Genomic DNA, 21,684 nt, shown 5'->3' with positions numbered 1-21,684 from the left:
TAGAGATACAGAGATACAGAGATACAGAGATATAGAGATACAGAGATACAGAGATATAGAGATATAGAGATATAGAGATACAGAGATACAGAGATACAGAGATATAGAGATACAGAGATACAGAGATATAGAGATATAGAGATATAGAGATAAAGAGATAGAGATAAAGAGATACAGAGATACAGAGATACAGAGATATAGAGATATAGAGATATAGAGATATAGAGATACAGAGATATAGAGATATAGAGATACAGAGATATAGAGATACAGAGATATAGAGATACAGAGATATAGAGATATAGAGATTTTGAGATATAGAGATACAGAGATATAGAGATACAGAGATATAGAGATATAGATGGAGATATAGAGATATAGATAGCGATATAGAGATGTAGAGATATAGAGATATAGAGATATCGAGATATAGATAGAGATATAGAGATATATAGACATAGAGATATAGAGAGATAGAGATATACAGATATAGAGAGATAGAGATATAGATAGAGATATAGATATATATATATATATATATATATATATATATATATATATATATATATATATATATATATATATATATAGATAGATAGAGAGATATAGAGATATAGAGAAATAGAGATATAGAGATATAGAGATAGAGACATAGAGATATACAGATATACAGATATAGAGATATAGATTGCGATAGAGAGATATAGAGATATAGATAGAGATATAGAGATATAGAGATATAGAGATATAGATATAGATATAGATTGAGATATAGAGATATAGAGAGAGATGTAGATATAGATAGAGATATAGAGATATCCAGATATAGAGATATAGAGATATAGAGATATAGAGATATAGATATTGACATAGATTAAGATATAGAGATATAGAGATATACAGATATACAGATATAGAGAGATAGAGATATAGATATTGACATAGATTAAGATATAGAGATATACAGATATACATATATAGAGATATAGAGATATAGAGATATAGATAGAGATATAGATTGAGATATAGAGATATAGAGATATAGAGAGAGAGAGAGATATAGATATAGATTGAGATATAGAGATATTGAGATAGAGATATAGAGATATAGAGATATAGATAGAGATATAGATTGAGATATAGAGATATAGATAGAGATATAGAGATATAGATAGAGATATAGATTGAGATATAGAGATATAGAGATATAGAGAGAGAGATATATAGATATAGATTGAGATATAGAGATATTGAGATAGAGATATAGAGATATAGAGATGTAGATAGAGATATAGATTGAGATATAGAGATATAGATAGAGATATAGAGATATAGATAGAGATATAGATTGAGATATAGAGATATAGATAGAGATATAGAGATATAGAGATATAGAGAGAGAGATATAGATATAGATTGAGATATAGAGATATAGAGATAGAGATATAGAAGCAGCAACCCTGCATGAAAGAGGTTGGCTAGTCGGGTAAATGAGGATAGAAATATTGCAGGTAAGGCCGGGATATGATATGAAGTCATTGAGTCCATGGAGCGCACGAGCGCACGCTTGATTACCTGGAAAGAAGGATGTGATTGAACCGCCTTGGGAGAGTAGGGGCGGAGAATAGGAACGGGAGGGGGGGGGGAGAAGAGGGACAAAAGAGTGATGGGTGGTCACCTGAATTTGGGGGGTTTAGCTAGGAGAGCTTTACTGGAAGAACACTATCATCCTGTAGTTGCTGAAGAGGGAAAGAGCAAATAATTCGAATAGATTTATAAAAATTATCTTATTCGATAACGTTTTCATGATGTTTTAAAAACCCTACAAAGAAATGTTTGGTGTAATGTTTCTTTGTTATTTGTTTTGTTATAATGCATGTTTGTTATTCTGTTTGTTATAATGTTTGCTATCATGTTTATTTTCTTTGTTATAATGTTTTTTTGTTATAATGTTTGGTGCAATGTTTGTTTGTTGTTTGTTGTGTTTTATTATAATGTTTGATTGTTTTGTTATAATGTTTGTTTTGTTCTAACGTTTGTTTTGTTCAAATGTTTGTTTTGTTTTAATGTTTGTTTGTTTTGTTTGATTGTGTTGTTATAATGTTTGTTTTGTTATAATGTTTGTTTTGTTGTACTGTTTGTTTTGTTATAATGTTTGTTTATTTATAATGTTTGTTTTGTTATAAGGTTTTTTTTTTATAATGTTTGTTTTGTTATAATGTTTGTTTTGTTATAATGTTTGTTTTTTATAATGATTGTTTTGTTATAATGTTTGTTTTGTTATATTGGTTGTTTTGTTATAATGTTTGTTTTGTTATAATGTTTGTTTTGTTATAATGTTTGTTTTGTTGTAATGTTTGTTTTGTTATAATGTTTGTTTTGTTGTAATGTTTGAATTGTTATCATGTTTGTTTTGTTATAATGTTTGTTTTGTTATAATGATTGTTTTGTTATAATGTTTGTTTTGTTATAATGTTTGTTTTGTTGTAATGTTTGAATTTTTATCATGTTTGTTTTGTTATAATGTTTGTTTTGTTATAATGATTGTTTTGTTATAATGTTTGTTTTGTTATAATGTTTGTTTTGTTATCATGTTTGTTTTGTTATAATGTTTGTTTTGTTATAATGTTTGTTTTGCTGTAATGTTTGTTTTGTTATAATGTTTGTTTTGTAGTAATGTTTGAATTGTTATCATGTTTGTTTGGTTTGTTATAATGCTTGTTACCTTCGCATTCTGCGAAAGGTTATGTTTTGGTCGGCGTGTATTTATTTATTTATTTATTTGTAATCTTGTGATTCGTATAACTCAAAAAGTATTAAACTGAATTGCATGAAATTTGGTAGGATGATTGGTTATTAGCCAGGAAGCATTCGATTAGATTTTGGGATTGTTCGGGTCAAAGCTCAAGGTCAAGGTCACGAAAAGGTCAAAATCGTCTTTTTACGATAACACGGTCAATTTTTATTCAATTTGCATGCAACTAACGCCAAAATGTTGAGAATTCAACGCCTCATCTTGTGATATGCAATATGACACAATGATGCCCATACTCTTGTTACCGGTTAGGGGGTCAAAGGTCAGGGGGGTCACGACCTTGAAAAATATGCGGTTTTTGTCATAACGCGGTCAATTCTTCTCCGCTTTACATGAACCCAGCACCAAAATGTTCAGAATTTAATGCCCAATCTTGTGACACAATGACGTCATAACACATGTCACCGGTTGGGGTAAAATGTCGGGGGGGGGGGTCACGCCCTTGAAAAATATGCGGTTTTCGGCATAACTCAGTCAATTCTTATTCAATTTGCATGAAACCAGCATCAAACGAGATTACCTTCTCTTGTTGAAACGTTGCATTCACCGAGCTTGAGAGTGAAGACTCGCCAAAACGACGTGAGTTGATTGTTGTTTAGTCCGTAGCCCCCGAAAGTCAGGGGGGGGTCATGACATTATAGATATGTGGTTTGTGTCATAAGACCATTCATATGAAACCAGTTCCCCACACTCATACCAAGAACAAAAAAAGTAGTGGCGGCGAAGGTATGCGCTCTATGAGTGCCCGTTCTAGTTTGTTTTGTTCTAATGCTTGTTTTTTTTATAATGTTTGTTTTGTTATAATGTTTGTTTTGTTATAATGTTTGTTTTGTTATAATGTTTGTTTTGTTGTAATGTTTGTTTTGTTATAATGTTTGTTTTGTTGTAGTGTATGAATTGTTATCATGTTTGTTTGGTTTGTTATAATGCTTGTTTTGTGATAATGTTTGATTGTTTTGTTATAATGTTTGTTTGTTTTGTTTGATTGTTTTGTTATAATGTTTGTTTTGGTATAATGTTTGTTTGTTGTTTGTTTTGTTGTAATGTTTGTTTGTTATAATGTTTGTTTGTTACCTCCACCAATTCAGGTGAAGGAGGTTATGTTTTCACCCCTCTCTGTTTGTTTGTGTGAAATATACAGTACCAGTCAAAAGTTTGGACACACCTACTCATTCAAGGGTTTTTCTATATTTTTACTATTTCCTACATTGTAGAATAACAGTGAAGACATCAAAACTATGAATTAACACATCTGGAATTATGTCGTAACCAAAAAAGTGTTAAATAAATCAAAGTATATATTATATTTTAGATTCTTCAAAGTAGCCACCCTTTACCTTGATGACAGCTTTGCACACTCTTGGCATTCTCTCAAACAGCTTCATGAGGTAGTCACCTGGAATGCTTTTCCATTAACAGGTGTACCTTGTTAAAAGTTAATTTGTGGAATTTCTGTCTTTCTTAATGTGTTTCAGCCAATCAGTTGTGTTGTGACAAGGTCGGGTTGGTATACAGTAAATAGCCCAATTTAGTAAAAGACCATTATTTTGTCTGTACTGTCGTAGTACATATTATGGCAAGAACAACTCAACGAAGCAAAGAGAAATGACAGTCCATTATTTCTTTAAGACATGAAGATCAGTCAATCCAGAAAATTTCAAGAACTTTGAAAGTTTCTTCAAGTGCAGTCACAAAACCACCAAGCGCTTTGATGAAACTGGCTCTCATGAGGACCGCCACAGGAAAGGAAGACCCAGAGTTACCTCGACTGCAGAGGATAAGTTTATTAGAGTTACCAGCCTCAGAAATCGCCAATTAACTGCCCGTCAGATTACAGCCCAAGTAAATGCTTCACAGAGTTCAAGTCACAGACACATCTCAACATGAACTGTTCAGAGGAGACCGTGTGAATCAGGCCTTCATGGTCAACATGCCAAAAAGAAACCACGACTGAAGGAGACCAAAAAAAAGAAGAGACTTGCTTGGGCCAAGAACACGAGCAATGGACATTAGACCGGTGAAAATCTGTCCTTTGATCTGACGAGTCCACATTTGAGATTTTTGGTTCCAACCGCCATGCCTTTGTGAGACGCAGAGAAGGTGAAAGGATGATCTCTACATGTGTGGTTCCCACCGTGAAGCATGGAGGAGGTGGTGTGATGGTGTGGGGGTGCTTTGCTGGTGACACTGATGGCGATTTATGTAGAATTCAAGGCACACTTAACCAGCATGGCTACCACAGCATTCTGCAGCGATACATCATCCCATCTGGTTTGCAATTAGTGGGACCATCATTTGTTTTTCAACACGATAATGACCCAAAACACACCTTCAGGCGGTGTAAGAGGTATTTGACCAAGAAGGAGAGTGATGGAGTGCTGCATCATATGACCTGGCCTCCACAATCGCCCGACCGAAACCCAATTGAGATGGTTTGGGATGAGTTGGACCGCAGAGTGAAGGAAAGGCAGCCAACAAGTGCTCAGCATGTGTGGGAACTCCTTCAAGACTGTTGGAAAAGCATTCCAGGTGACTACCTCATGAAGCTGTTTGAGAGAATGCCAAGAGTGTGCAAAGCTGTCATCAAGGTAAAGGGTGGCTACTTTGAAGAATCTAAAATATAATATATACTTTGATTTGTTTAACACTTTTTTGGTTACTACATAATTCCAGATGTGTTAATTCATAGTTTTGATGTCTTCACTATTATACTACAATGTAAGAAATAGTAAAAATAAAGAAAAACCCTTGAATGAGTCGGTGTGTCCAAACTTTTGACTGGTACTGCATCTCAAAAAGTTGTGAACGGATCCAGATGAAAGTTTGTGGGCAGGTTGTGTGCCTGACCCGGATGAACTCATTAGATTTTGGTGAACATCCAGATCCAGATCGGACTACTTTTTAAAATTTTTTTTTTAAGTTTTTTTTTTAGGTTAAGTTTTTAAGTAATTTTTTTTAAGTGATTCTTCACCATTGAGAGATCGGGCCAAAAACGACATATATCATGATATCTAAAAAATGTATTGAGCCAGATATGTTCTCGTGGATCAGGCATTACGTGGCGGAGGTATAAGTTCTACCGAGTGCCCTTCCAGTTATGTTTGTTTTGCTATAATGTTTGTTTGTTGTGATGTTTCTTATTTTGTTTGTTTTGTTATTTTGTTTGTTTGCTATAATGTTTGTTTTTTTTATAATGTAACAACATTCTTGTTTTAGCTGAGAATCTGGGCTCGGTCTAGGTGCCTCTCCTCCCTCTCTCTCCTATTTTCCTGTTCATTCCCCTTGTTGTTTGTCTTCTCCCTTGCTCTTCCCCGAGCATCGCCCCCGGAAAGGAAAAATGTGAATAGTTTCGCATCACTTCTTGATGTATTCAAATTTTCCCTGCATACTATATTATAGTATATTTTTTTACAGGTCATATAGCCTCACAAGGCAAATTTTTTATCTCCTATATATTTGTTTTCCAGATTTTTATATTACTCATTGTAGCCAGGTGGTAAAATGTCTCCTTGCACCAAAATGTAAGTGTCCATTTTTAAGAGACTTAACCACAGCCAGTTTTGAGTATGACTGACAGGAGGAGATCAGGATCCGAAGCAAACAGTGGCACGATGTTTGGAAGCCTGTTCGGGGCTGTGTTGTAAGCCATCCTGGGGGGAGGATTGCTGAGAAGATTTCAGAGTTGGCTATTGTTTTGGAGGAACTGCAACATGTGGTTCATCACTTCCCTTTTTGACACAGTTTTGCCTTGACTTTGTTTTCTTGCAAAGTTTGAATAAAAGTCCAAAGCACTTTTAATTCTTTTCGACTTTACAGGAAAATAATTCCAGATAAAAAAAATAAGCCAAACAAACTTTTATGTCATTTAAAGATCAGGTGAGAGTTCTACCGAGCAACATCATTTACTGACTTTCCTCTCCTGTCCTCCTGCTCGTTTGTATCCGATTTAGCCTGTGTGTGAGTGTGCGTGTGTGTGTTTTTTGTAGATATGATCAAAGCTCGTGGAAGAGCTAAAGCTAGAGCTGGATGGAAGGGAACAAAGTGGAAAAGGGGAAACACCAACAGCGGAGTAAAAGTGAGAGTGAGATCAAGGGGAAGGAGGATCGGAGAAGGACACATTGGGGTGAACATGCTGAATGAAACACAGCAAGAAGAGGAAGGGGAAAGTGGGGATGAAACATAAAAGGAAAGATCTAACTGACAACTAACAAATTAAAAGAGGTGAGGGAGAGGTTGGGGGGGGGGGGTATCACCACAATAACCTGGGAAAATGGAATGCTTGGAAATGGGGTCATTTAGGGTAGAAAAGATCATGAGTGGGGATGGGGGATGACCTGAGGTAGTGGTGAACAGCTGTCTTGAAACCCTGGAAGGAATAATGAAACCAGCTTTTGCGGTCTACTTTCATGTTCCTTGTCTACTATAAAGTCCACTCTGTCCCTCGTCCTTACTTGTGATGCTTATGCAGTTATTTCTGCCTCATTTATCCACTTTATCTTGTCCAACTCCCTTTGCTCTGTGTCACGGTTATTCAACTCCTCCAGGAGGCCCCATCTTTGTATGAAATTAATATAATCAAAGAAATGTTGATTTAAAAGGACTTTCTTCCAAATTGCGTGCTGTGATAACAACGACCACCGTCACAAACTCAATCTCCATGACCAAACCCATATGAGCCTGATATGTTAATTACAATTATTAATTTCTCTGTGCACATGAAGTAAAGAGCAGGGTTAAGCAATTGGGTCATGTCTGTCTGTCTGTCTGTCTGCCCGTCTACAAACGTCAGTTTATAATCAAAGAACAACTTTATTTCAATTAAATGTTATCTATCTATAATTCCAGCAGTGTGTGTGTGTGTGTGTGTGTGTGTGTGTGTGTGTGTGTGTGTGTGTGTGTGTGTGTGTGTGTGTGTGTGTGTGACCGCTGTTTCTCGACAAACGCTGGTCCGATCTAATTGAAACTTGCCAGGTATATTGCTGGGGCCCTGTGGATGTGCCTTTTCAAGGTTTGATATTAATCGGACAAGTGGTTCCCAAGTTATGGCCATTTATTTACCAAACCAATGACAGGACACGTTGCTGCGTGGGCGTGGCCGATGGGGAAGAGATCCTCAGCCGCGTTCCCCATTACGGGTTACAACGTACGGGCTTCCGGATAGTTATGACTTCGTGTATTCTAATAATTTCTCGATTTCTTATGCGCATTTATAGATAAGCACAATGCCCCAATCCAGTCGTCGTTTACGAGAGCGAACGAACGGCCTGTGGTTGTTTCTGGCTTGCGGTTTGAAAGTTTTTTTGTTTGTTTGTTTTTGGGGGGGTTTGCACGTACGGGCACGCGAGAGCGAAGGAACGGCCTGTGTGGTTGTTGTTTCTGGCTCAAGCTTTGAAAGTTTTTGGGTTTTTTTGCACTTACAGCCATGCACGTACGGGCACGTACTAGTATTTTAAACACGAATTGGACCATCTGAAAACGAACCTGTAGTTTAGCAGTGGCAGTAATGTGGGAATTGTTAGTCTCGCCCTGAAGGGGTTCCGAGACTATCGTAACTCTCCTGTCTGCCTGTGTATCGGTCTGTCTGTCTGTCTGTATGTCTGTCTGCATATATGTGTGTACCTCCACGTCTATATATTTTCGTTTTAAATATGTTTTCCTCTGCAACCGTTTATCCGATCGATGTAAAACTGTAAACACACGAGGGACTCCCCATTTAGAACATTTTGTTGATAACTCTGGTGTCACAGATCACATGGTATGGCAGCCATATTGGATTAAAGGAAAAAAAGGTGGACATCTTCTTTGAAACTGCTCAACGAAAAAAAATTAAACTCGGCAGATGTCATCAACCCGTCACGGGTTATACTGTACAGGGTGATAACAATGACGTCATTGGTGAAGTATTCCAGCCATAGTTATCTGAAAAATCAGAAACTTCATATATCTGATTGACAACCTGATGTGAGTGAAGAATAAAATTTACGACGGCATTGGTCATGTGCCCAGGTGGCCATGTTTGATTGAAAATGAAAAAAAATTCTTCTCCAGAACCGCTTAACAGATCGATACGAAACTTCATACATGTGATCGACTAACCATGGGGAATATAGTTTTAAATCTTTTTTTCATATTCATCTTCATCGACGCAATTTAGCCAAGATATGCACTGAAGTGGTCATTAAAATGTCCCAATAATCAATCAATAAAGCCATGGATAATGGCAATGAATGTGACATAATAGGGTGCATGGATGATACGGGTAGATTGGCCATAATGGCAGCACATTCAATGAACAATCATATATTTATTCAGAATGAGCGCGTGAGGCGAGACTATGCACTCTACTGAGTGCCATTCTAGTCATTGGTTGTTTAAATGAGTGTGGAACTGTAGATGATGTAATTGAAGAGTGGATTATATTTGTTTAATCATGGAGAGAAGTGGAAGTGAGGAAACAACCAAGCACATTAAGGAACTGGATCCAATTAGGCCAGGTGTTGGCTTAATGATGAGAGTGGCAGGCTTGGGATCCTAGGATCCTGAGTTCAAATCGCACTCAGCTGTTGAATTAATATCAGGTGGGGTTGACTCTGCCTGCCATCCTTCCGAGGTTGGCAAAATGAGTGCCAGCATGCTGGTATCCTGTGTCGGAGTGGCGACCCATCCAGGATTGTGCCCAATAGCCTATGAGACTGCTTTGGCAGCACCAACGCTCTGCACAGAGTATGCTCCCAATGGATGGATGGATGGATGGATGGATGGATGGATCCAATAAATAAGTTTGTTTTCTTTCAATGCCCAATGATTGAGTGGACCACATATTGGCTGATAACTAAAACGTGATCGAAACAGAAGGAAGTATTAGATGGAGAATAAGAACTTGTTGGAATCAGAATATCCTCCAGATGTCATTTATTCATAATTCTGAAGGCTCAGTTCTGCAAAAGATAAATTGAAATGCTTTCCACACAATTCATATTTACCATGTGCAGTTACAACTGGCAAAGCATCAGGAAATAAAATGGGTATCGACAAAAGTTTGTACGTGGGCACGGGTTTCTCAGCAGGAAGATGATAAATGATGTTAAGAGACGATGGAAAGTTCAACCTCACAGTTCAGAGCACTGGACAGGAGGAACCTTGTGAATTCCAGATGTGAACTCACTCAGAGATGCACACAGGTTGAGCAAATCAGGCCGTCAGCAGTCAATATTCTGCCTCATGTAGCAGCTTGTGTACATCTTGGGATCCCTCTTGAGAGATGAGATCTTGAGATGCCGAAAGCAATTAATCAGTTTCCTAATTCAAATTAGTTTTAATAAATGCAACAGATACTGGCATTTGGTTGTTCTTGCAACATGGTTACAGCGAGTCAGGTCTTTAACCCTTTGAACCCTAGCGGCCGTTTTACCCGCCGCTATTCAAATCTCCATGTACCCGAGTGGCTGGATTTTTCTCCAGGGAGCCCAGGGCGGGGGAGCCGAAAGTCCAGGGAGCTCAGGGGTTAAAGGTCGAAGACATATGCATGTAATTTTGTGAAAACCTTGACGTTACACTCAAAAAGTTGCCAGTGGAGTGACAACTCTTTGGATTGATGTTGTCGACTCGTCCCTTGGCAAAGCAACTGTGTGAGCATGACTGAAACAGGCAGAATGAGAAGGCAGGCAGTAAAGCAAGGGTTAAAAGTTCATATCGGAACCCACGTGCAGTTCACCTAACTCAGTTAATCCTCTGGAATGCAGCTTAGTTGAAGACTACTAAGTCCATCAAGCAGTAGCATGAATGTATCGGCATTACGGAAATATGGGGAAGAAGCATGCCAAAACAAGCAAATTCTGGCCACAAACCAAGTACCACTGGCGAGTATCGTACTCGGTGCATCGTGGCAAGCTACAGATAAAAAAAACTATCTCCAAAATCACCGAAAATTAATTACAGGCTATCAGCTTTATTTCACCTGGCAGGAGAGCCGATAGGTATGCACACTCAGCTCAGAGGCTCTTGTTTTCTCGTCATCTGCACCTACTTGGGATAAATTTATGGAATATCAATATCACTTCTCACTGTTATGCTAAGGACCCAGACTGACCTGTCTGTTGAACCTGATGCCATTCTGTCTTCTGCCACTTTATATTTCTGTCTCTGAAATTCAAACATGGATATCCATGAACTTTCTCCGACTCAATGTTGCTAAGACTGACATTCTGGTCATTGTCCCCTTCTCCATCCTCAAAAAAAAAAAAAACTTCATGAAACTTGTGTTCACTACCTGATCTTTGCAACCATGTTTTACAACCTGGGGGGTCACGATGTCCTGAACTCTTTCCGATATTCCTCAGTTCGTATCCCGACCCAGCTTCAACTGTCATCCCGGTGTTTCACAAGTGGGGTGATTCATCAATGTGTTTGCCGCCTCTTGAATGGACGTTAAACCGTGCTCATGTCTGCCGGTATTCCTTGGTGGACGTTACAGATCCCACGGCATCCAGGAAGAGTAGACGACATATCGCCGACACCCTAAACAAATTATAAGTTCCTGCCATAACCTACAGGAGGAACTGCAGTCGCAGAGCAGCCTCACTCTGAACAAATGATGCAAACGAGCAGGTAAGTGCTGCATCATGAAAAAGAAGATTTCCTTGACAGACAGCCAATCTAGAGAGTCTCCAGTTTGGACCAGTTGTGGATTTTCATGCTGGAATTGTGTCCGTGATGTGTCCGTAGGTTTCATGCTGCTCATTAAACCAGATGATGATGGAATGTTTGAAGGTGACAATATCACAATCTATCATATCCTTGATGCGCAGCTTTATTTTGAAGAACAGGATACACACACCTGTCCTGCCCACCAAGGTATGTAGATATCAATCCAATTAAGCCTCTTTGGGATTTATTAGACCATTAAATCAAAACTTGTCTGCAGCTATTGTCGTCTGATACAACTATGCTTTTCCCTCGTGGAGGGGAGGTACCATCGTCAGAAGTTCGATGCCGCATGTTGCCAATGTCATTAAAGCCAGAGGTGATCCCAACAAACTATTATGTGCATTGCAGTTGGGTTTTTTTTTTTTTGGAAAACTATGCAAAAAAAATGAAAGAAAATGGATTAATTCCAGATTTCAGGAATGTGCAGAATATAGGAATGGGATGGCCTCTTTACATTCCCATCTGAACCAATGACTCTTCGTCTGCTGGCAATTAACAGAATTGCATCGGCGGCACGGACGTGCCCCCAGAAAATGATGTAGCCATCATGAAGCATCACGTAAGTGCTATTTATTAATTATCAGTACATGTGGTAATGTTGGTGGTGTAATCAATTAAGTGTTGGGTGCATGAACGCATTTTAATGACAACCAGGAAGGCACCATATTTGGACATATATTTTTATTTGGGGGCATTTGTAACACCTGTCATGCTTCGTAGAAGAACACGTCAATGAAAATAATTCCATCATACAATTACATCTGCTGAAAAGAAGATCCGTTTGTCTGCGTGTTACGCTTCCCCCATGAGAGCACACCGGCAAATAATGATAGGCATACAGTGAACACCCCGTCAGCTTTGGTCATGCCAACGGTGAGTGCAGCAACGTTGGGTTATCAAGAGTAAATTCAAGATAAAAGGAACAATTTCGATGAGCAAGCAGGCCCCACTGAGAAGGGAAAGAGGGGATGTATTGCAGGAAGATTGTAGAGGCAATTGGCGATTCACAGCAGAAATGTACAGCGGAAAAACCCGCATTGTGCCTCAGGCCTTGCAGCCTTTGTGAGCTTCGACGGTTGCTGACAGGTCTTCTCTCTTGTTGGACATCAGATCCAGACGACCCTCTGAGCTCCAGTCTGGAACGACAAGCACACGGCACAACGAAGAAGAGGTCAAACATTTTTTTTTTTTTTGTTCTTTTCAAGTCAGAGGCGCACTCCGCTTCGGCCATTGCTGAGGGAGGTGGTGTGTTGTCGTCGACGTTCACGGGTGAGCTGTGTGCGTTCACACGTGAGTGAGACGTACCAGAAGGAAGGCAGTGCATGCCGACGGTGACGTTCTGCTTGCTTGTTGGAGTGCAGTTGCGTGGGCAGCGGAACACTGGCTCAGTGGAGTAACACCTGTCTCCTGAGTGAGGCCAAGCGTTTGGTTTCCCCAGCTTTACGCTCTTCCTTTGCAGGGGACATTCTGTAAACATGGATTGAATCGGGATTGGAATGGGGAGGAAATCACAGAGCTTTAGATTTTTTAATTTTTTTTTTCATGTGCTATGTTAACATTTCAAGCAGACATTTCTGGCATGGTACTTGGCAAGTTCGAAAAGCTTTCCACGTTACAGCCTAAAATAGTTTATCCAGATTTGGTCAATTTCTTACTGGGGCCATGAACATATCGGCAAATATGAGCTCAATTTGTTAATGACGTTAATAACATTTGTGGCTTTTAAGGAATTGTCTAGAAATTTTGATTGTCCATCTCATACGTGTCGATACGGTATGTTGAAAGACCGTTGACTCTTACCACCACCACAGCCCTCCTCCATGAGAACCCAAGATTGCATGAAGCTTTCCGAATCCTTGGCCAACTTGTGCGATGGCATTCGGTAGGTCGTGTTCCTCTCACTGTCTGCATGACCGCACATTCCACAAACTTGGCCTCGCATCCACGTCGACAGTCTCACCTAAAAATAAAAAACCACAATGGCCTCTTGTGAGCATCATACATCCTTCAAAGGTAGTTGTTACTTCAGTGGGTCGGAAAGTGTGAAATATTAGTTTATCATCTCGACCTCTGTGACGTCATTGTGTTAACTGGCGTGGCCATCAGAAAGTTTCTCTGGTGACTTCAACAATTAAAATGAAGCTTTCGTGTCTCAAGCTCCGAAGGCAAGACATACCGTGCAGTTATTGCCATCAAAGACCAATCTCTTCACTCCAAATGGCTCTGCTTTCACCACAATAGCCTTCTTCTCCTTGGTGATGTTGATACCTGAAGATTAAAAAAACATGAGGAACTACAAGATCAGTAGACTTCAAGACCTCCACTTCCCATCCAGGAGCTCTTTCTTTGTACATTTTGGAAGGGAGAAGATGTGGGATTATAAAAGGTTTGGGAAGGGGGGGGGTGGAGAGGAGGGTCCACCTTGGGTTGCCAGGCTGTAGCTTACAGAGGTGTGTGCATTGTCTCTGAGCTGTCTACCTGGATCTGAATCTCGACCCAGCTATAAACTCATCCTAGCGTTTCCCATGCAGGGCGATTCATCATTGTGTGTGCCGTCCCTCGGATGACCGGACGTGAGACTCGGTGTCCCGTCTGCTACCATTATATGGTGTATGTTAAAGATCCAAGATGTCTTTCACGATGAGGAGGTTGAGTTATCATCGGATTGCTAAACAAGTTACCATTCACTTTCAGGAGAATGTCCTGTGTCAGATTGGCAACCCTTCCAGGATTGTAACAGAGTGTGTGTGTGTGTGTGTGTGTGTGTGTGTGTGTGTGTGTGTGTGTGTTTGTGTGTGTGTGTGTGTGTGTGTGTGTGTGTGTGTGTGTGTGTGTGTGTGTGTGTGTGTGTGTGTGTGTGTGTTTGTGTGTGTGTGTGTGTGTGTGTGTGTGTGTGTGTGTGTGTGTGTGTGTTTTCATCCGAAAGCATTATATATATATATATATATATATATATTTTTTTTTTTTTAATTTACACGAATAATATTGTTATGTAATAAGAATAACTAAAACATAATTGTGATATTTAAGTGAACTCAAGCTGTAAATTAATCTCTTTGTAAATGTAGAAACTGGCTGCAATTGATTCCATCTTTTCTGGGTACACAGCCCCACGTGACTGACACACTGCTCCCTGTAGATTACGACAGAAATTTTGAATTCAGTTATGATACCAAGACGCAAGTCTACTCTGTGGGGTTTCACAAGCATGTGCTGACAGACAGGACAGCCAGCTTAACGTTCCCATCAAAGAACGGCGCACTCGTTGGTGCAACACTGACACAGTAAAGCACAGGTATGATAGATTGAGATCGATACATTTAATAAAGAGGAAGTAACCTACAAGTATTGTGATGCTGAATATAATATACAGTGCTGAAGATATGATTGTTCTTCAAACCCGAGGGCATAGAGAATTTGATGGTTCATTGAGCTTTCCAAATGCAGATACAGTGCCCATATAAAGTCTACAGCCCCTTTAAAATTGTCACCTTTTGTTGCCTTCTAGCCTGGAATTAAATTGCATGAATTCAGACGTTTTCCACCTTTATTTACACATCATAACCCACAACTTCCAAGTGAAAAACAAATTCTACAAACTTCAGAAAATTTATTAAAAATACAAAACTAGAATATCTTGGTTGGATAAGTGTCCATCCTACTGAGTTAATACTTGGTGAAAACACCTTTGACAGCCATTACAGCTGTGAGTCTGTTGGGATAAGTCTCTCCCAACTTTGCACACCTTGATTGGGAAATACTTGCCCATTCTTCTGCACAAGACAGTTCAAGCTCAGTCAAGTTGTGTGGGGAGTGTTGATGGACAGCAATCTTCAAGTCATGCCACAGATTTTCGATTGGATTTAGATCAGGGCGCTGTCCGGTCTGCACCATCCTTCACAGTACGGATGGTGTTCTTTTGGTGATGTGTTGTGTTGGGTTTGTGCCAAACATAACATTTTGCATTTAGGCCAAAAAGTTCCATGTTGGTTTCATCAGACCACAAAACGTTTTGCCACATGGCTTCAGAATCTCGTGTTTTTTTTGTTTTTTTTTGCATACCTCAAACGGGACTCGAGGTGGGTTTTTTGAGTCATGACTTCCTGCTCGCCACCCTACCGTACACGCCAGATTTGTGGAGGGCTTGGGATATTGTTGTCACATGCACACAGTGACCAGTCTTTTCTATAAACGCCTGTAGCTCATTCAAAGTTGCCATTGGCCTCTTGGTGGCCTCTCTCATCAGTCTCCTCCTTGCTTCGTCATCCATTTTGGAGGGACGGTCTGATCTAGGCAAGGTCTTGGTGGTACCATACACCTTCCACTTCTTAATGATTGTCTTGACTGTGCTCCAAGGGATATTCAAGGCCTCTGAAACATTTTATACCAATCTCCTGATCTGTGTCTTTGCACAACTTTATCCTGGAGGTCTTTTGAGTGCTCCTTGGTGCTCATGGTTGAGTCTTTGCTGTGAAATGAACGACCCAGCAGAGGAAACCTGCAGGAACAGCTGATTTTATTCTGAAATATAATCAGAATCACCACGATTTAACGCAGGTGGAGGCCAATTAACTTGGTGTGTGGTTTTGAAGGTGATTGGTCACACCTGAGCTAATTTACAGTTGCTATTGTAAGGGGGGTGGACACTTATCCAACCAAGATATTCTGGTTTTGTATTTTTAATAAATTTTCTGAAATTAGTGGAATTTGTTTTTCACTTGGAAGTTGTGGGTTACGATGTGTAAATAAAGGTGGAAAGAGTCTCATTTAATGCAATTTAATTCCACGCGATAGGCAACAAAAGGTGAAATTTTTGAAAGGGGGTACATACTTTCCATAGGCACTCGATGTTATTCTTAACTATGAAAAGCAAACACTGAAAACTCGTACCTTTAAATGAGTGTGGACCCGTTTTGTAATCCATGGGTTGGTTGTTCACTCTCGGTGTGAGCTTCCCATGAACAGATTCAATAACCACTTTCCTGAGAGAAAAGCAGAGGATAGAAAAATGTATAGATAGAATGCCAAACACACATGGCTAGAATAGATGGAACACAATAATGTATGGCCACAATGGATGAACACAATGGATAGAAGAGCGATGGATGGAGAAATGGATAGATGGACAGGCCATGAAAAGGAATTTACAATTGCATGGACTTGGCAAATTAATTCAATCACAAGTTCAGTCAAATTTGTCTCAATTCCATTACAAACCAATTTATCCTTTTTGTGCAAATATTCCTTAATTTTATGGAAGCCCCTCATGTACGACAGTAGTGGTTCAGTGCAATCGGGAAAGGTTTGTGTGTTGCGGTTGAATCGAACCTTCAAAGGAGGCAATGCAAGGTGAATGGATGCACGCGCGGTACGTACGTGTCTCCAAGGTGCATTTCCAAACTTAAAGAACTAGATTCTCCAGACACTGGCTTGAGCATAATGACAAACGACATTTCAGGGACGCAATGTTGGGTGAGCACGTGTCGACAGTTTTTGGAGCCATTGAAAGGAACTCTTACACCATCAAACATGTGCACGGTGTTATTCTGCACGTGGCATTCAGCTATTCGACATGGACGACAGGGGTGTGAGGGGTGCATGAAGGAAGGTACATCATACAGAGCATTGTCCATTATCTGCAAAAATAGCAAAAATAGCCTGAGAACAGACTTAAGAAAAAGACGAAGCGGTTTTAAAGGGTGTTTTACTGAACACCTGATTTAGGTCGGTTTATTGAAAGAAAGACAGAAAGAAAGAAAGAAATAAAGAAAGAAAGAAAGAAAGAAAGAGCAAAACATAAAGAGTTAAATAAAAAGTCTTCAAATTTGTCTCAATCCCATTGCAAATCAACCGCTTCATTTATCCCGCTTTTCGCTTCGCGTGCGCGGGGTAAAAATGGATTTAGCACGTACCGACCGCAGGGTCTTGAATGAAAGCATTTGTACTGTTCAACAAAGCTTCACTGGTTGAGCTAAGACCCCAACAATCGAAGGGTCCTGGTCTCCTTTGTCCGGTCTGCAATACGTCTCCAGACATTCCGGTTTCCTCTCCAAAGGCAATTTCTTTTTGGAGGCCGAGGACTGCTGGAAGTATCACGCCTTGCTTGAACCATGTTACCTTGTTGGAAAAGATAAAAACGCATGCTCAGGAATTGTTCTCTGAGCATAGAACACATAAGACTCGCGTGTGCAATTCCAGGTGTGTAAAGGGAAAACCGCAATGTGGTTGCGTATGGTCACCTCTGGGAACTTGATGATGACGTCGAGGATTCGGGGCGACAATGCCGCAACGGTGATGCTGATTTTCCTGGGTGGGTTGCTTCTCGCTATCTCCGTCATGCCGAGGTTATAAGCAGAGATGACGGAACAGTCATATGCTCTGTGCAATCACAAATAATAACTCGTGAATCGTTTGACATGATTTCATCGACATTGTACAAATCAGAATCATCTTCAATGCTTTCTGGCATTGAGTACTTGGCTGACGGTTGCATAATTGATAACTCGCCTACTCTTCGTCCATAACATCCATGAACTAATGCCAGCAGATGGGATGCCCTGCCCAAAGTCCACGCCCTGCCTGCGAAGCACCAATTTATAGTCAGGCCGAGAATCAAACCCAGGCGAGACTGGCCAAAGGTAAGTGCACCACTTCTGCACTAGCCTGATAGGACATCCTCATTCATTCATGCCTTTGCAACACCGAGCTGCTCATTTGCGTACTTTCCTCGGGTAGTATGCCTGGTGTTGGCTTAATGGTTAGGGTGGTGAGCTTGGGATCCTAGGATCCTGAGTTCAAATCCTGCTCAGTTGTTGAATTAATACCAGGTGGGGTTAACTCAGCCTGTCATCCTTCCGAGGTCGGTAAAATGAGTGCCAGCTTGCTGGTATCCTGTGTCGGAGTGGCGACCCGTCCAGGATTGTGCCCAATAGCCAAGGAGACTGCTTAAGCAGCACCAACGCTCTGCACAGAGTATGGTCCCAATCTCCTCTTGGGTAGTGCTTATCTCCTTGAATGGGCATCTTGAAGGAGAGTTTAATTTACCACATCATGAAGTATCGTGTACCGCAAATTTCATGAGCACACTGATGCTTTTGCTAAAATTATGACGTACCCTGACAGTAATTATGACAGTAAGCATTGCGTCACCGAGTCTGGTAACCAGTTGTAGGGTATATACAAATAAAAACTTTTCTCTATTTACATGTCATATTAACTTACACTCGTATAATGAAAAATAAAAACATTTGTCCATGTTTTGGACCATTGTGAGCATCTTGTTTTGTATAACATTTTTGAATGGTCCTTGTATAAACACACCATGCCAGGATGTGTTGGACAGAAGTCGGAAGAAAAATAAAACCAGGAAGATAAAATAAACAGATTTTGAAATTTCTCATCATCATCATCTCAACATAAAAACAGAAACAGACAAACGTAGTGAGACGGACAAAGAAGGCAAACTTTATGTAAAAAGTGGTGTTGGCGCATAACGAGCATGATGTATGAGATGGGTCGCAGTGCGGGCTGGACGTGCCGAAAGGCTTATTCTTGAATCTGTTTGTTTTTGCAATTATTTGCAGTAAAGTAAACAGCAACACATATCTTTCACAATGTGTATATGGATAGAAAAAGACATAATACATGTTTGTGATAGGTCGTGCCATATTCAATATGCATGATGAAAACTAGAAAATCCTCTCTACTTACTCATACTTTGCAGACAATGACACAACATGCCAAATGGTCCTCAAAGGTACATTGTCCTCATGACAGACTGGCAGCAGCCCCTCTCATCAGGAAAAAAAGATTAAATGCCAATCTGACACCTGGAACATGTCATTTACTCCAGGTAAGTCTCACGTTCTCACGATGTCTTCTCCGGAAGGACTGACTATCTAAGTCTCCAATATACTTTCGTGACAGCCCCCCGGAAGAGGGTCATTCCCTAAAACTTCTGGGTCTTAACATCAGCCATGACCTCTCCTGAGCAGAACATGTTTCCAGCCTGGCTTCCAAAGCCAACAGTACTCCACTGAGCTGAGGATACTTCAATTCGTTGTCCTCCAATGTGCCGAAAGTTCTTGCTCAATAAATAAAAACCTCTTTTCATGGCCTGCGGTGCCTTTCTCCATAGCTCTTGAAATGCACTACTGATTTCCTCTTTAGGATGGCGCCCTTGCTTTACACCTGCCTTTCCGAGATGTGATGGCATTCAAAGCGAGCTCTTCCAAAACGATGGCATCTCCCACTTGGGTCTGTTGATCTTTCATTACAGACAGGTTGGTTGCCTCTCAGTTATGCACTACAATCACTTGTGGTATTGCTAACCCACTTTTTACCCTCTGCCCCTCTCGACCCCCTCCAGGATGCACGTGTTATTTGAATAACTTCCTTCTGGATAACCTTTAAAAATTAAACCTTACTGCAACTCACTTCCACTCTTTTGCTCCTGTTACCTCATGCTTGTACAAACAACTTCCTGAAGCAGTCCAATCCCACACTTCCTTCAAGGGCATCAAGGTGGCAGTATACAGCCATCTCATGCCACCCTCCATCCCTACCGAAGATAATTTCTACCCTCGTTAACCTTTCCCCTGTACGTTTCCTCATCCCGCATTTCCAATTCATCCATCCGACTTCTTGTTCTGAGTCCACCTTTCTCCCACCACCTCATTTCTGTCACTATGGTAATCTATCAACTGTCATCTTGCTCTTCCACGAGCCTACAACTTGTATTTTTATTTTTTTTTAAGTCACAGAAAAACTTACATCATCTTCATCGAAAGCACAAAGAGAGGTGTTCAACCTGACTGTAAGGAAAATCTAGACAGGAGAAGTGTACATATGTATATATAGGGGTCGGAGCGGGATGGGGAAGGTAAAGCGAAAGGTAAACAAGACAGAGTGCGCGGTTGCATACATTCTGGAGGCGACCTTCACCCAGGTTGGAACCCGAGCCCATTTGAAATCGAGGCGAGCGGCGGGGTGATTGTCAATTTTCCCACTCGCCACCCTGGCCTCCACAGCATACTGTGAGCATTCTTTTCCCCATGCCACAATGGCCTGCACAGTTCAACAGAGTTGCAAAAAAAAGCAAATGAGGAAGGATTGTCAATCACATGTGTTACAATAATTGTGAAATTAAGAATGTCTACGAGGTTTCGGTTCTTCAGGACAAAAGTCCTACTTTACTCACCGGAATACACATCGCACATTTACTTACAATCATTTACTTGTTGCGTGACTTCGATTCCAGTAAATGTCTGAAGAATGAAAGTCAAATAAGTGGAGCGCAAGCATGGAGCCCTTACCTTGGCTCGAGCACAAGAGCTCTCCATCTCGGTGCAGAGCTTCCAGCTGTCCCTGTTGCCGATGGATGCAACTACGGTGTGGACCTTGTAACGGTCTTTACGTGGGCTATAGGAGTAGAACACACCGGTCTGCAGGCCGCTGGTCTCCCCGTTCTCATATAATGCACGCATTATCACGACGGCACTGGGGCTTTCCTGGTTCGCATACAGGCACCACGTTCTCGCATCATCTACATGACCACACACATACGGTGCACACAATAATGCATGAAATGATGGACATTGGGAAGCTTGAGGTGACGTGACAAACCTTATCGCTGGACGGCACATTTATGGAAATGCTATTGGATTCACTGGAAGAGGAAGAGCTGCTAGAACTTTGAGACTGTTCTTCCTGCAAAGGATCGGGGCAATATAAGCAGCATAGCTGAATGAACAAGCAATGTAACTTGGGTCAAAGATCAATAACGAATATAGATTAGCAATCCAGCGTATGTAAATTGTATCATCAACACTGGGCCATGGATATGTCATCATTGCGGTGCCCCGTGACCAGTGCGGGCACATCGAGCGGTTTGGCATTGCCGACGCCGCAGTGGGATCGGGATTTGAAACTGCAATCATCAGATTATAACGCAGAACCTCAACAGCATGAGCCGTCACACCACCCGGAAATAAATAAGTTTTATCTTGCCACTTCAAAAATGCCATCACATGGAGAAAAGGCAGGTGTGAATCAAGGACACCATCCTTAAGAGGAATTCAGTAGTGCCACTCCAGCATTGGCTGGACATCCTTTCTCTTTCTTCATGCAATTGATTCTCAAAGCCGACAGTTATCGAACTGAAC

The 21,684-nt window shown here is 40.6% G+C and overlaps 1 protein-coding gene across 1 annotated transcript in view; it reads right to left on the bottom strand.

Annotated features, from left to right (window-relative positions):
• Window positions 1-12,187: 12,187 nt before the first annotated feature.
• LOC147032472 (vitellogenin-like) overlaps window positions 12,188-21,684 on the bottom strand; it is a 43,369-nt gene continuing 33,872 nt past the window's right edge. Inside the window, exons 25-35 of the mRNA XM_085870121.1 lie at window positions 21,146-21,229; window positions 20,836-21,030; window positions 20,445-20,587; window positions 17,761-17,899; window positions 17,434-17,638; window positions 16,898-17,084; window positions 16,412-16,503; window positions 13,698-13,789; window positions 13,322-13,481; window positions 12,827-12,988; window positions 12,188-12,657 (exon numbers count right to left, since the gene is read on the bottom strand). Of these exons, the coding sequence (XP_085726247.1) occupies window positions 12,566-12,657; window positions 12,827-12,988; window positions 13,322-13,481; window positions 13,698-13,789; window positions 16,412-16,503; window positions 16,898-17,084; window positions 17,434-17,638; window positions 17,761-17,899; window positions 20,445-20,587; window positions 20,836-21,030; window positions 21,146-21,229 (1,551 nt within the window). The 3' untranslated portion in view covers window positions 12,188-12,565. The remainder of the gene's footprint in view (window positions 12,658-12,826; window positions 12,989-13,321; window positions 13,482-13,697; window positions 13,790-16,411; window positions 16,504-16,897; window positions 17,085-17,433; window positions 17,639-17,760; window positions 17,900-20,444; window positions 20,588-20,835; window positions 21,031-21,145; window positions 21,230-21,684) is intronic.

The sequence above is a fragment of the Eptatretus burgeri genome, chromosome 2, assembly GCF_056783735.1.
Source record: "Eptatretus burgeri isolate ZD-2024b chromosome 2, Ebu_testis_v1, whole genome shotgun sequence".
Lineage (NCBI taxonomy): Eukaryota > Metazoa > Chordata > Myxini > Myxiniformes > Myxinidae > Eptatretus > Eptatretus burgeri.
Note: the sequence above shows the minus strand (reverse complement) of the source record. Positions and strands in the feature narration are given on the sequence as shown.